Below are 15,091 nucleotides of genomic sequence, written 5' to 3' on the forward strand. Positions count from 1 at the left end.
CTGAAGTTCATGGGAAGTTGCTGCAAAGTGCAGAGGAACGTTGGCATGAGAGCACGCAGCGATGCTGGGATGTGTGCCACTGGTCAGGATTCCCTCTCAGAATCAGATACACCAATAAACACTTTCATGTCCTGAGGAACAGATGAAGTAGCACAACATGACCATCAAGGTCAAAACCTGGTGTGCTTGGCAGTACCTGGCACACCCTCAGAGGCACGGACACACCAGCTGCCTCCAGGAGCTGTGGAGCAGACCTTCACCTTTGCCCCCCCCCACAGAGTAAGGCAGCTGGACCATCGCCTTGAGTTTGGCAGAGGGAAGAGCAAGCAGATGTCCCTGGTTGCCCCAGTCAGAGCACAGTGCTCCGTGCTTATCCTGTGCTGCAGGATGGATGTCCATGCCAGCTGGGTCCGACTTGCCTGCCTCTCTCAGCTGATAGAAATGAAGTGAAGGTCTGAGGTTCGGCTGTTCCCTGCAGATGGGAACGGCGTCCCAGGCACTTCTGTCGTCGGCACTGAGGGAAGGAGTATCTTGGGGAGGCTGAGGTCCTACACAGCTGTGTTTCGTTGGCTTTGGTAGCTGACTGGGGCCTGCAAAGGGTCTGGTACACCACACCTGTCCAGGGCCTCCGAGGTGACTCCTGTTCCTGAGAAAGCTGGAGGGTGCCTTAGTGCATGCTCATAGGGAGGTGGCAGCTGTGGAGAGAGGATCAGAGACGAGCAGGTCACCCCTCCTCCTCTTACACAGCACACACAAGACACACACACTGCCCAAAATTCAGCACATCCTCAGACCAGCAGCTGCTGGCTGGCTGCGGCCTGCAAGGAGACAGCTTGGCATTGGTTTGCACACAGTGAGGCAGAAACCCACTGGAGATGCTCCAGCATATTCCACCCACTCCCTGGTACACAGCACTGTGCTCCTGCCCTGCCCTGTGCACTCAGCACTGCTGCAGAGCCAGAGAAAGACTGACTGCTGCTGAAACAGATCTGCTGTTCGCCTCCCTTCAGCTCAGCGTGGGCTCTGTGGGGGTCCATAAAAGCAGGCTATAGTTCGTGGCTCAGTGCTCCTCAATTAAGCCCTCAGGGCTTTAACATGCGTGCTTCTGAGCGGGTCCTCAGCCACAGGCCAAGAAACGTTCAAGAGTTCAGTTCCTTGTCCTGGGTGCACCCGGGCCTTCCTCTGCTGTGCCCTTAGAGCTGTCACATCAGGGTGGGTCATCAGGCACAGCCGCAGATGCCAAGTGCTGACTGCTCCAAACACTGCCTTGAGCACTGAGCTCAAACTCCGGGGGCACCGGGAGCATTCTGTGCTCTGCTGAGAGCTTCGAATGTTTCTGCCCTGGGACTTTTTGTTCGGCAGGAGCGTCCTCGGCAGATGCACCTCTCTTCTGCATTCAGCTGAGGGAGTGCAGATCTATTTAAGATCTGGGATGTTTAACCGCAGCAGGTGAAGCCCCCGGCAGCACTCCGGGAGCTGTCACAGCTCCAGAAATCACATCCCGAGCACGGACTGCCGCAGAGCGGATGATGCTGAGGGGCTGCTCTCACATCAGCACTTCTGCCCTCACTCCCAGCACGGACACACCGGAGGGATCAATCATTAACGCACACGTGTGCACAGAAGGAGCGTCCCAGTACTCCGCGTGCCTTTCCCTGAGATAAAGGCGAGCGCGGGGAGCAGAGTCCGCAGGCACGGCGAATCGGCGCAGCAGAGCCCGGCACGGCGCGGGCACTGCCCCCGGGCCACGGCCACGCGCTCACCTCCTGGGCAGGCTGTGCCCGCAGCCCGAACCTCTCGGCGATCATCTGATGGATCTCCCGCTGGCGATCTTTTTTCCGCACGCTGTCGTAGCTCGGCAGCCGGGGCTGCTCCCAGGACGGCAGCTGGTAGCTGCTGGGCGGCCCGACGCAGAACAGCTCGTCTGCCTGGAAACGCCAAGCCCAGAAACGTCAGCGCAGAGGGACTGTGCTGGGAGCTGTGGCCTGAGGCCACCTCAGGACGCTTCGGGTTGGAGATACGGTGCCGCTCCTTGAACCCTTTAAAGAGGAAATCCACACACCCTTCTAGGAAGTAGTTACACCTCGGGCGCACGGGGCAGACGTGCACTACGAGATCCCAAGCTGCAGGGCATCCGCCTCATCAAAGCAAAACATCCGACGGCAGCGGTGTGTCCTCTGCAGCGTCCCTTCCCCGCCCGTCCTTACACTCAGACCCTTTCCCAGAGCGGCTCCCGCGGCCCAGAACCTCTCCCATGTCCCCCAGGTCTCCCCGGGACGCTCCAGCCGCTCCTCCCAGGGCCACCGGGACCTTCGCTACCCCTCCCCCCAGCTCCCCGCGGGGACAGCGGCACCACCTGCACGCCGTGGTTCCCGGCAGCGCCCTCCACTCGCGACGCTCTGCACTGGGGTCCCACCAACCGCTGACTGCTGCTGAAGTACGGGGGGGGGCAGTCCTGGAACGAGGGGTCGGGGAGGAGGAGTGAGCCGGAATCCCTGAGGCCGCCGGGACCCGCGCTCCCCCGCGGGCGCTCCGCTCCGGAACCGCCGTCCCCGCATCGCTCGGGGCCGCTCCGCTTCCCGGCCCCCCCCCTTCCCCGCCGAGACCCCTCCCCGTAAAGCGGAGCGGTCCCGGAGCCCCGCGCGCTGCGGGCGGCCGAGGGGCACCGGGGACGTTCCCCCCCCACCCGGCAGAGCGCGGCTCGAGGGCGCGGGCACTCACGCACTGCCCGCGGCTCTGGAAGAAGCGGCACGAGCAGAGGAACTGACAGCACGCGGGGTCCCGGCGGTACAGCAGCAGCAGCAGAACGAGCACCGCCACGATGAACAGGGACGTGGACACCGCTGCCGGACGGAGAGGAGCCGCGGTGAGCGGGCGGGCAGAGCCCCGCGGGCCCCGGTAGCTCTGTCACCGCGATAAGGGACGCCGGCTCCGGCACCGCCCCGCACCCCCGCGCGTATCTCGGGCCCCGCGGAGCCTCCGGGTCTCCGGTTCCCGACGGCCCCGAGCGCGGGGAGCGGAACCCGTTCCGGCCGTAGGGACCGGACCGAGCGCTCCCGGCTCCGTCCCCGCGGAGCCCGCCCCCGGCTCGAGCCCCGGCCGCGCACTCACTGGCAGAGACGACGATGGCCAGGACGTTGCCGTCCATGCCGTCCTCGCCGGGCTGCCCCATGTCCCGAGCGCTCCGCTCCGAGCCCGGGCACAGCGCGGGGCGGCACCGCCTCCCCCGGGGCCCCGGGAGGGAGCGGCCGAGAGGGGCGGGAGCGTCGTTAATTAACGGCGCGCCCCGAGCGCGGGGAGGGAACGGGCGCACACACCGTCCCCGTCCGCTGTGCCCGCTCCGTCCGCCGCGGGACGAAGCGATACCGCTCCCGCGGAGTGGAGCCCGGGGATGGGGGGGACACCTGCGGCCCGACCCCCGCAGAAAGCCGGCACGCCGCACGTACAGATATAGATGTATTTGTGGAGATGTTGCATATTTAAGATAACTTTACATCACGCTCCCGACACAGAGTTTTGGCCGCCCCCCCCCCCCCCCCCCCAGCCCTCCACGCAGAACGTCCGTTCTCAGGCTGCACGCGAGCACAGTCCCGCGCGTGGAGCAGCTTCTCGGGGTGGAAAACCGAAGCCAGCCGTCCCCACGCAGCGTCGGTCTCGGCGAGGAGCGGTGCAGGAACCCCAGTCCTCCGCGGGGTCCGCTCCCTCGGGCGGGGGGGGGACGCAGAGCGGGGGCAGCGCTCCGGATCGCGCTCCTTTCTTTCTTTTGTGCCGGGGAAGAGCGGCAGATCCCGAGAGCTCCTGCTGCCCCAGGACGAGAGCAGGGGCACAGCCGCCAGCGCTGCTGCACGCGGCGTTTTGGCAGGAGACGCGAGCATCCCGGCGGCACGGAGCTGCGGGGATGGAGGGGCTCTCACCTCCCCCGGAGCCATCGAGCAGCAAACGCCGACAGCTCCAACTGTTTGGCACGGCCCGGCAGCCGCCACGAAGGCAGCGGGACGCGGTCCCCCGTCCGCCCCCAGCAGGGAATGGTAAACAGCAAAACAATAATAATAATTAAAAAAAAAATGTAAACAACGCAGCACCCCGTCCTGCAGCTCCGGGACGGCCACGGGAACACGGCGTGCCACAGGCTCAGGGACATGGGGACACGAGGACAGCCCGGCCAGCGCGGGGCCTCGTCTCTATTGCACTTCGCATCATATATACTATATGTATTTATAAAAATACAAACTAAAGGGCTGAGGTCGAGGGGATGAGATGTAAGCCCCGGGCCAGCAGCAGCTCCGTGCACGCGGCAGGCTCCAGCTATCCTGCCCCCCCTGCCCTCCCCTGGGACCCCTGCCCCCCAGGGGAGCAGCGCACAGCACAGTGCCCGATCCTGCAGAGATGCAGCATGGGCAGGGCACGGAGGGCAGGGTGCTGAGCCGGGCAGGGTGCTGAGCCGCCCGCCTTCCCTCCCCCTCCATCCGCCCTTCCCAAGACACCGAGGCTCGGATTGGGACCGGCGCAGCTCCTGCTCAGCAGCGCCTCACGGTGACGGGCACCCAGCACGGCCCCCCCCACCGAGTGCCCGTTCCTGGGGGAGATGGGTGCGACCACCTCCCCCTCCTCCAAAAGAAACCCACGGGAGGATCCCCCTCACCCGGCACTTCCCATACTCTCTTCCTCAAGTAACTGCGGTGTGAATCGCACGGGGTGGGGCAGCCCGGGACCCCTCCCACGGCAGCGATGGAGGACGCCCCTCGCTCCCAGCGCCGCCCCCCCCCCCCCCCAGCTGCTGCTGCTACCTCAGCCGCCCATCGGGTTTGATGGGCCCCAGTTCAGATTTGGGGTCCGGGGACAGCGAGCTCCAGGAGGTCTTGCTGCAGGTCTCCAGGGAGGAGCAGGAGGATTCGCTGCCGACACAGACGTCTGCCACGGCCCAGAAGGCGCTGATGGCACTGTCTGCCCACTCGTCCAGTGCCCGCCCCGTCAGCTGTGCTCTCTGTGCTGCTGCCGCCTCTGCCTCCTCGGGGCGCGGCAGGTTCAGGATCCCCTCCAGGCCCTGGAAGCTCTGCTCCATGTACTCATTGCGGGGGGGGCCGCCGTGCAGCCAGCTGCTGTCATCTGCACAGGACAGGAGGAAAGAGAGATGTTCCCACTGCTGCTCCCAGCGCCCTCAGCATCCCGTACTGCAGCACAAGGAACGGGGGCAGCCGGAGGGCGGACCTGGCCGACCTAATGGCCCCACACAGACACACGGATACAGGAGGAGGGCTCCCCGAGGCCAGCACCAGGGGGAAGCACACAGCACTGCCCACAGAAAGACCTCAGCCCCGAGCTCCAGAGCATCCTCACCTTTCCTGAGGGGCTGCCTGCGGTTGAAGGTCTGGGGCACCACCAAGAACTGGTTCTCCCCCAGGGGCTCCCAGAACTGGAGCAGGCGGATGGTCCAGGTGCCGGGGCGCAGGGGCCGGTTCAGGGGAGGTTTGTATTGGGTGAACTCCGTCTCTGCATCCACCGTGATGTCATAGGAGGCGGCGATCACGTACGTGGGGTCGATCCACACCACTGTGGCTGTCAGGTTGGGGCCTCGCGACCACTTCTGCATGGCCACCGGCTCGTCAAAAGGCCCCATCAGGCCTCCAAAGTTGCGGAAGAGCCTCTCCTTGGGGTCCCACTCCGTGCCCACCTGCAGGGACAAGAGGCACGAGGCAGCGGGACACCAGGAAACACGCTACCAGCTCAGGACTTACGCCTCACCATCCCAACCTGGGGAGGGAATGAGGTTTGGAATCCAAAGCAACGCACACCCACCCTGCACTGCTCTCCTGTCTCCCTGCACCGCATCGGTGCCAATGCAGCTGCACGCAATGCCCCTGCAGCCAGAGGTGCTGGCACCAGCTGCCTCAACTCCCCCTGAAAGATCCCTTCAAAGCTCCACTGCTCAGCTCCAAACTGAAGCCGAATTCCTGGACAGAAGCTCATTCTCAGTCATGACAATGGCATTGCGTCCCCCTGCCTCTCTGTGTGCAGGCTTGGAGAGAAAGCAGGGCAGCGTGGCGTGGAAAAGCTCAAGAGAACAGCGGGTGTTTTGAGGGAAACTTCTCCCATACCTCAAGGTTTTGTAACCGGTTTGCCTGTCCTCCATGACCTGCCAGCTTCAGAGCTCCTCGGGGCATCATCCACACCTCCAGGGACTCTGCCCGGCCACTTGCTGAGTTCTGCACTTCCTGCATCACCAGGTAGCCCTGGAAACGGTCGTCATAGAAATACAAGTGAACACTGGATGGGAAACCTCGGGGCTCAAATCTGGAGGAAGACAGAGAGGTTGCACAACTGAGCATCAGCGTCGTCCCAGCACGACATGCAGCCGCCCCTCAGAGCCTGGGGCGGGCCACGGCCGGTGCCCCACCTGCACAGCTTCTGCTCCTTCGCTGCCGCGGCCTTGCGGAGCCCCAGCCGGGAGAAGCCCGTGTAGAACGTGAGGGTGACGTCGCTGAGGCCGCTGAGCCCATCGATGCGGTCGTACACGCTCTCCCAGTACGCCTTCAGGGCGGGCGTGCTGGGGGGGTAGCTGCCGTACAGGTGGGTGTCCAGGATCTCCAGCACCTCCTGATTCACCGTCGACTCAAACTTGCGGGCAAAGAAGGTGGGTCTGGAGAGTTGCTGGAAGAACAGAGTCATTTCTAACAGCGATGGCGGCTTCCCCTCCGCCCTCCCACCTCCTCAGGGCGGCCGGGGGTGGGGCAGAGCGGGAAGAAGCGTGCTGGGATCCATCCTGCCCCCTTTATGGCACAGGCTAAGGAGCAGCAAAGCACAGACTGTGTGTGGGATCCTCTGTGGCAGGACCAATGGGAGCAAGAAGTACAGTAACTGCCAACGCAGATGGGTTCCCAATCTCCCGCCGCGTTCCCCTGTACGTGCTCAGAAGCATCCGTGTGTCATTCATCCCTTATCTCAGAAGGGCTCCCACCCCACAGTCCCCGCAGAGCTCTGGCCACGCAGCACAGCTCGCAGGATCGGTGCTGTGCCCCATGTACGACTGCAGCCCCTTGCTAGAAAGTGCTGCTAAGGGCCAGGGACCTCCCAAACCTCCACTGCTCAGTTTACATCTCTGCTCGCTGCGGGCACAGGAGGTTGTCACAAGGCATTCTGTCCCGCCAAAGAAGACAGCACTTTTTGCACAGGTTTTAAAGAACAGTTATTTGTCCCAGGTAATAGGTCCGCAAAGAAAGAGCAGGGAAATGGGAAAGAAAGTGTGGGAAAAGGAGCAGCATTGTGAGTGGAAGGCTGGCAGCACTGGCAGCAGAGCCCCACTGCAGCTGGAGAGCCAATCCTGCTCCTTTCCTCCCGGGCTGGGGTGAGGTTCGTGCTGAGCAGCTGGCACTGCAGCCAGGGGTGCACCCGCAGGGGGGCTCAGAGGAGAGCCGGGCACAGAGACAGGGAGGAGGGGAAAGAGCAGGAGGAGAAAGGAGGATCTTTTTCACCTGTAGCCGGAGGAAGTCCTGGGGTTTGAAGTCATTTGGGGAGCACCCGCACCAGTCGACTATGTGTTTATATTGGCACTTACAGCCCAGCTTCCGGTTCCAGTTGGTCACTCGGAGGTTGTTATCGACCAGCGTCCCGCAGGCGTGGCTGTTCTCCAGGACCGTGTGGAAGAAGGACTGCATGGCAAAGAAGGGACAGGAGACCCCGGGGGATGGAGGATGGGTGCTTAACGGAGCCCTCACTCACAGAGGAACGGGAAGGCCTGGGTAGTTCCCAGTTCCCAGCACGGGGCAACCCATAGCAGATCAGCTCATACAGCCACGACACTCCTTATCCAGCCCACACAACCCCTGGCAAGTCTGCTCCTCTCCCCCCCTTTCCTACCAGGAGAGGGTCACAAAGCCACAGGAGCAGAACCTGCAATGCCCTTTGCAGCTACGTGGGGCGGGCACAGAGCGGGGCACTATTCCCCTCCAAAGCCAGCATGGTTTGTTTGGGGAGAAGGAGCTGAGAGAGGAACACAGGAGCCCTCACAGCAAGCTGCCCCGCCCCAGGCAGCAGCACCCACCCCGGCCGGCAGCAGCACCCACCCCGGCCGGCAGCAGCACCCACCCCGGCCGGCAGCAGCACCCACCCCGGCCGGCAGCAGCACCCACCCCGGCCGGCAGCAGCACCCACCTCGGCCGGCAGCAGCGTGTAGGTGTAGAACTGGCGCAGCTGGGACACCAGCTGGTCCTCAGCGTACACCACGTACTGCACGAAGCTGCGTGTCAGTGAGAACCAGTCAGAGCCGCCGTCCACCACGATGCCCTCGGGGATGTGGCGCTCCCCCAACCTCCACATGTGGGAGTCGCACTCGTGGAACAGCCGGTCCAGGCCCTGCTTCTTGATAAACCTGGGCACGGGGACAAGCACGACGCGTTGGGGACGGCAGCCGCTCTGCCGGGACGCAGGGCGGATCTCCTGTCAAACTCGTGCACTGACACCACACAGAGCTGGCTGCTCCTGGCAGCTACAGCCACAGCAGCCCCTGCCCAACTGTCCTGCTTTTTTCCCTTCACATCCCCCCCCCTTCCCTGCTCCTCCCCATGGTCTTTAACTGGGATTACCTGGCGTTGTCTCGGCCATGAGACTTCAGGAAGTTCTTATCTCGGTATTTGGACAGGAACATCACCAGCTCCTCGTTGGTCCTGGCAGGTAAATTACAAAGTGTTCATGACCCCCAGGATAAAGCAGCCCAGTAAACACTCACACAACAGCCACCAGGCACAAGGAGCCTCAGGCTGCTCGGGACATGCTGACTCAGCCCCTTATCCCACTGCTGGGCAGTCTGGAGCCTGTTGAGGTGTGCAGGGATGGTGCACGTCCATGTCCTCACGTGTTCACGTGCACATTCTCCTGCAATGCCCACTCAAGAGGAAAATACAGCCTCTGAGGTACTGAATGGGCTCCTCTGCAGAGACGGGACCAGCCCTGCCCTGGAGCATCATCACCAGCGCGTGGCTGCAATCTCTACCCTCTTCTTCCTTGAGCTCTCTGCTCCTCCCAGCAGTGTGACTCCCGAGGCTGCTGGGGCACCATGCAGCCTGAACCCCTCCATCGTCCTCCCCGACCCAGCAAGGTCCCCACCTCGTGGGGTAATCAGTGGCACTCAAGTTGATGAAGAAGTCCCAGGGCCACTCGGTCAGCTCCAGCAGGTCCTTCATGCTACGCAGGTACATCTTGAGCAGGCTGGCACCCCCCCAGATGGTCACCATGCGCCAGGGCGTCACGCGGATGTTGGGGTAGTGCTGGGCCAGCTCCACCGCCTCGCGATGCAGGTAGTTGGAGCGCTGCAGGGGACAAAGCTCACGGGCAGCGAGCGCAGCGCTCCTCGTCCCAGGGCCCTGCCCTCCCCACTCCCATTCTGTTCCTGAGCAGTATCTGGAGTCGGACCCCGCAGTTCTGTGGTGCCCACACCACAGTTAAACTTCATGGGAAACCCAGGGCAGGCAGACCCCAGCTGCTGCCAGCAGCCCCGTGCCCCGGCCCTGCTGCACCCGCAGCCAGCTGGCAGGCCGACCAGCACAGCTCCCCGGGCAGCAGCAATGCCATCAGCTGCTGCACACCCAGGGCACAGCTGCCCCTTTCATTTATACTGTGAAACAAACCGTGGGGAACCAGAACAGAGCTGCCTGCCTGATCCAGCCCGCTTTTTCTCCCACCAGGCAAACTGGTGTCTCCCTGGGATCTCGTGGTCCCTGAACACTCGGTGCCTTGGCATCAGCGGAGCAGGGTGTGAACACTGCAACTTCTGGGCTGGAGTACAACCTCTCCCCTGCTCAGATGAAAGGAAGCAGCACCAAGGGGAAGGTGAGCACAGGATGCTTGCTACGTGTGGCCCCAAGGGCTGAGATCGCCCCACTCTGGGCAAGGGTGACAGATCCCACTACTTCTGGGGAGGCAGAGATAGCTGTGGGAGTCACAGCCATGACAAACCCCACTCAGTCACCTCCTCCACCACAGGAGACGCCACATCCCTGCACCCTCACCTCTACGCACTGCCCTGGTGAGGGATCCAGGCACTGTTAGCACATCCCCTCCCCTCTTCCCTCCCAGTCACATACCTTGTCGACGTGGATGTAGAAGAAGTGCTGCTGGTGGTACACGGCCTTGATGAGCCGCTTCAGCTGGCGGATGGCCCTGCCGTGCACCACCAGCATGTAGGCGATGCGCACGGGTCTGCTGGGGGGCAGCTGCTGCAGCCGGCTCTCGTCCCACTGGATCACAGGGCTGACCTTCCCTGCACGAGGAAGCGAGGGCTGTCAGCCATCTGCCAGCTGCAGACTGCGAGGATTTCTCACACAGACAGCAGCAGGCACAGAAATAAAAGAAGCTGTTTACCTTGGGAAGGCCTCAGGGGGGCACGGAGCTCCAGACAGATCCCCTCACCCCCACTGCCAACCCCTCAGTGAGGGCTGGGCAGGGGCAGATCCTGGCTCCAGCCCTTCCCATCGCTCAGTACACTGCACGCACCTGAGCCCCCTGTGCCGGCCCTGCCTTCCCCCCAGGTGCTCCATCACTGCTTCAGGCCCTGACTCAGCACTTCCACTGCACTCCTGGCCACTCGGAACAGCTGCACCCGGCTCCAGTCTCTAAAACTGCTGCTGCTCGGGATGGACAGCCCAGATTAAGGAGGCTGGTGCAGCTTTGATTGGATTACTGAGGCCACGAAAATCTGGGAGTCAGTGACAGATCGAGGCAGCTTTTGGCCACTGGGACGGCCCGGTCGCACGAGGCCGGCGGCCCACCCGTGTCAGCAGGACACCCCGTGTGCCCACAGCACGCGAGCAGGACTCACCCGAGAGCGGGCAGTGGCGAGGCACGGCCTGAGGCATGAGGCTGCCGGCCCGGTGCAGACACACCACGTTGGCGATTTCCTGTTGGCACTGCTTGCTGCTGGCCCTGGCCAGCGCCGACAGGGCGTCTTTGCCCGTGATCTCACACTTGGGGGCGAAGCTGTTCTCGGTGGGCTGGGGAGCCCCCTCCACGCTGCCCGTGTCTCCCTGCTGGAACACGGCCGGCTGCGCGTCCCCGCGCGGCTCCGTCAGGTTGCTCCTGCTGGAGGGGTCCGGTGCTGCCGGCAGCCGCCGTCCCGGTTTGTGCCTCGCCGTCACGGCTCTCACCACCTTCGCCAGCAGTGCCCCGGGGCCGTCCGCCCGTCCCCGCCACCGCCCGTGCTTCCGGCCCGCGCTGCCCCGGCGCCCGGCAGAGCTGTCCGAGTCCTTGGGGCCGCCGCTGTTCTCGGGCAGCCTGGCTTTCTTCTGCCGCTCCTGTCCGCGGTGGATGCACAAAAGGACACGGTATTAACGCCCCCGATCCCAGCGCTCAGCAGCAGTGCCGGCTGCCACGAGAAGGGGGGGACGGGTACCCCTCCCCGCAGTCCTCTCCTGAGGAGGGTCCTGATGACCCTGCCACCTCCGGGCACAACGGCGCCGCAGCAGCGGATGAGGCCGTCACCCACTCCCCCTCCCAGAACCACAGACTCCGGCACCGCCCTGCACGGGGCTTTGCCCCCCCCGGGGACAGCCCCCAAGCCCCTCTGTGCCGGCAGGACAGACGCACGCAGGGCACACAACCAGGACGCTGCTCCAAGGTCTCCTCTGCCTTCCTGCCACACCCCAGGGTCCTTTGTGGGCTCAGACATCCCAGAGCTGGCAGGATGAGCCCAGGGCTCCTCCGGGCAGTGATGGCAGTGGTGATTTTGCCAGGCAGCAATGGACCAGCCCCTCACTCACAAACACAGTGAGCCCAAGCCGGTTCTGAAGCCCAGCTTATCCAAGGGGTGGAGTCCCAGACAAGAGGTGGCAGTACTCTCTGGGATGAAAGCGTCGGGGAGGTGTTGGGAAGGATCCCGTTGTGCCCCCTTCCCACGCCCCGGCTCCCAGCGCTCAGCTGGAGCGGATGCAGTGACCGCCAGCTCCTCTAGAAATCCCTTTAACAAACCTTCCCATGGAGCCAAGTGTGTGCAGAGGGAACAGTTAATTGTACTTCATTTTCTCTGCCAGGCTGGCTGATTAGCAGAAATGAGTTAGCCTTGGGAGAGCAGGGCTGTTCCTGGACACAGAAGTTTGGACGATGGAGGCAGCTGCAGGGCCAAGGTGCTGAGCTGCCCGTGGGGTTGGCACGACGCACACCGTCAGATGCTCGAGCCCCATGGGTTACTCCAGCCACAGTGATCCCATTCAAACCCTTTGGGAAAAGCAGACTTGGGCACAGCCGGGGCTGCCCAGGGCTGGGGAAGGGCTTTGGCACACGGCCACCAGCACAGCACCAACCAGGTGTCACAGCAGGCAGCGAGAGCTGCGGGGAGCTCCTCTGGGGCAGCAGCATCTTCTGAGATGCACAGATGCTCTCTGGGATGGTGAGACCAAGTTAATTTGCTGCACAGGCCTCTCCCTGTGGGTGTAGCTGCCAGGGAGGTCACGGCCGGGAGGAATCACGCTGTGCAAAGGCTGTTATGCATCTGGCAGGACCTGCCTGCCCCAGCCAGCCTGAGCGAGCAGCCAACGGGCACAGCCTGCAAGGTGTCCCTGAGCTGCCTGTGCTGGGCTGAAGCCGTCTCCCCACGGCTGCAATCCTCAGCTACGTGGGATGGGGCTGTGAGCCTGCTCAGCTCCCACAGGGCTGGCAACAGCAGGGACCAGGAGAGCCCATTTCCACACAGCCAGCCCCACACCGGCAGCAAGCAGCTCATCAGTCAGCACACAGACACATGTGCTCAGGGAGTGGGGAAGTGACTGATGAGCAAAGTCACTTCCACAGACTCAGCCCCGCGAGATGACCCTGTGGCCCTGCCAGCACAGCCCTGCACAGTGCCTGCAGCCCCACGCAGAGCCCCACGCGTCCCTGGGAGGAACTCAGCTGCTATTCACAGTGGGGAATTCCTCAGAACCATCAGTGCCTTTCTGGAGCTGCCAGCTGACGAACTGAATGGCTTCTAATTACTGCCCCACAGCACAGCAATCCCACCCAGCCAGGCACAGAACAGCTCCAGCCACGCTGCCCTGCAGTGTTCAGGCCTCACGCACAGGAGCTTTTGGCACAGCTCCTGGGAGAGGCAGCAGCTGCCTGTCCCACCTCCCAGCACACACGGACAAACGCAGAGTGCCTTGGCTGCTGTCCCCATGGCACCTCTCCTCCATCCACGGCACCAGGACGTTGCTTTGAACGCACACACCCCACTCCTCCTGCTTCCCCTGCTCCTGTACACACAGCCCAAAGTGTTGGGAAAGGACCTTTCCCTCCCGGCTGTCGGAACACGCAGGGATGGGGGTGGGTGGTCCTGGATGAAGAAGTCCCAGGATGCCAAGTGCTGCTGCACTACAACAGAATTCAGCGTTGACCTGGGCACGTGGAGGCTGATCTGGTGTCAAGGAAGGGGGCAGCCAGCAGCAGCCAGAGCTGAGCTGCCAACGTGGGCACAGGGCACGCAGGGTGACCAGGCCATCAGCCATGGGGTGAGCTGCACAGCTCCCTTGTGCTCACTCCTGCGAGTCACACTTGGTTTGTGGACGAGATGAGCCAGGCTAGAGCAGCATCCCTTAATGGGAAGGAGCCATTTGCTCAAGCAATTAGATCCCAGAGTTTCGCAGATCCATCCGAGCCTGCAGGGTCAGGTTCTCCCCAGAGAGCTCTCCTGCCTCCATCTCCACCAGAAATACCCCGGGGGAGCAGCGGCTCCTGCAGGTCTGGCCAAAGTCAGAAGCTGCAGGACAGCACAGAAGCAAAGAGCTCTGCTGTCTTCCTAAAAGTAACAGCTGCACTTCTCGCAGCTTGCTGATGGGCCCGCGCTGTCAGCAGAGCTCAGGATGCTGCCTGCATTCTCCACAGAGGGTCCTCCCTTCCCATCCTGAGCTGTGAGATCGGTGGTGCTGAACCTGTTCAGGTGAGGGGACCCACGGCCAAACCCGTCAGCGCCCAGCTGGGGGCACGAGGAAGGCTCGAGGACGCTGAGAGGGGTGGCAGCGAAGCACAGAGCCCACGACAGTGGCACCGGGAACCGCGTGCCCAAGTGACAACAGCGGACAGAGGAGCAGCGCAGAACGGCACAGAGAGGGAAAGGGGATCTGGGAACAGCGAAGTGCCCCGGCCAAGGTGGGAGGAAAGGGGACCATCGGTCACAGCCGGCCGCCCAGCACCTTCACAGCACAGACCCTGCCACACGCAGCCGCGCTCACGCAGCCCTGGGGCTGCCAATGCACCCGATGCTGAGTGCGTGACCGCCGCGCGGAGCATCTCCCGCATCCCCGCCCGCACCGCTCCGTTCCTTTGTGCTCCGGGGCCGCGGTTCCCGGCGCACAGCGACTCCGGGGGGCACGGGGACACCTGGAGCGGAGCGGAGCGGAGCGGAGCCCCTTTCCTCTCCCGAGCGCCCGGGGGCACCGAGCCGGCGCAGCAGGCCCGGCCACGGCGAGCACAGCGCAGCGGGAGGGGCAGAGCTCCGCGGGCCCTCCCCGCGCCCGCAGCCCCGGCTCGGCTCGGCCACGCGCACGGGAGGCGATGCCCGCGGCCTCGGCGGCGCTCCGTGGCACGAGAAGGGCGCGGGGCCGCGCACACGCGGTGTCCCAGCACGGCGGCCGCCCCAAACCGACCCTCCCCCCCCTCCCCCTCCCGCCCCACGCGGACCGCGGGCCCCCCCCACCCGCGGTGACAGCCGCACTCCGTGGCCCCGAGCGGGGACCCCTCACAGCCCCCACGGCCGCCGCAGCCCCCGCACCGCCCCGGCCCCGTCCGCCCCCCCCGCCCCCCGCACCTCGGCCGGGCCCTCCTCGTCGAGGCCGGCGGAGCTCCAGAGCACGAGCCCCTGCAGCAGGAGGATGGCGAGGGCCGTGGCCACGGCCAGCCGGTACCGCCGCGCCAGCTTCCGCACCCGGGCGCTCGCCACCATCGTCACGGCCGCTCCGCCGCCACGGGGCGGGCTGCGGCGCGCACGCGCGGCCGAGGGGTGGGTGGGGGCGGGGCCGCGGGCGCGCGCGTGGCTGGCGCGGGTGCGCGCCGCTGTTCTCCGTCGCGTGCGCCGCGTTCCGGGCGCTGAGGGTCCGCTCCGGCGGCGGCCGTGGGCTCCCCCCGTGGGAGCGGC

The 15,091-nt window shown here is 64.3% G+C and overlaps 2 protein-coding genes across 2 annotated transcripts; both read right to left on the reverse strand.

The window, feature by feature from the left end:
• Positions 1 to 207: 207 nt before the first annotated feature.
• On the reverse strand, positions 208 to 3,172 carry LOC136048145 (uncharacterized). The gene is made up of 6 exons (XM_065735647.1): positions 3,112 to 3,172; positions 2,722 to 2,843; positions 2,357 to 2,455; positions 1,764 to 1,928; positions 616 to 695; positions 208 to 472 (listed from the first exon to the last, which is right to left on the reverse strand). The coding sequence occupies exons 1-6, from the start codon at positions 3,170 to 3,172 to the stop codon at positions 208 to 210; spliced, it is 792 nt and encodes a 263-aa protein (XP_065591719.1).
• Positions 3,173 to 4,742: 1,570 nt separating this feature from the next.
• On the reverse strand, positions 4,743 to 14,913 carry XYLT2 (xylosyltransferase 2). Its single transcript, XM_065735506.1, has 11 exons — positions 14,765 to 14,913; positions 10,811 to 11,282; positions 10,077 to 10,252; positions 9,100 to 9,302; positions 8,580 to 8,660; positions 8,149 to 8,365; positions 7,470 to 7,646; positions 6,395 to 6,648; positions 6,096 to 6,291; positions 5,338 to 5,671; positions 4,743 to 5,106 (listed from the first exon to the last, which is right to left on the reverse strand). Exons 1-11 carry the CDS (start codon positions 14,897 to 14,899, stop codon positions 4,784 to 4,786), a joined length of 2,568 nt encoding a protein of 855 aa, XP_065591578.1. The 5' UTR covers positions 14,900 to 14,913; the 3' UTR covers positions 4,743 to 4,783.
• Between the last annotated feature and the right edge of the window lie 178 nt (positions 14,914 to 15,091).

The sequence above is a fragment of the Cyrtonyx montezumae genome, unplaced genomic scaffold (assembly GCF_038088225.1).
Source record: "Cyrtonyx montezumae isolate F1298 unplaced genomic scaffold, pur_monq_1.0 scaffold_19, whole genome shotgun sequence".
Lineage (NCBI taxonomy): Eukaryota > Metazoa > Chordata > Aves > Galliformes > Odontophoridae > Cyrtonyx > Cyrtonyx montezumae.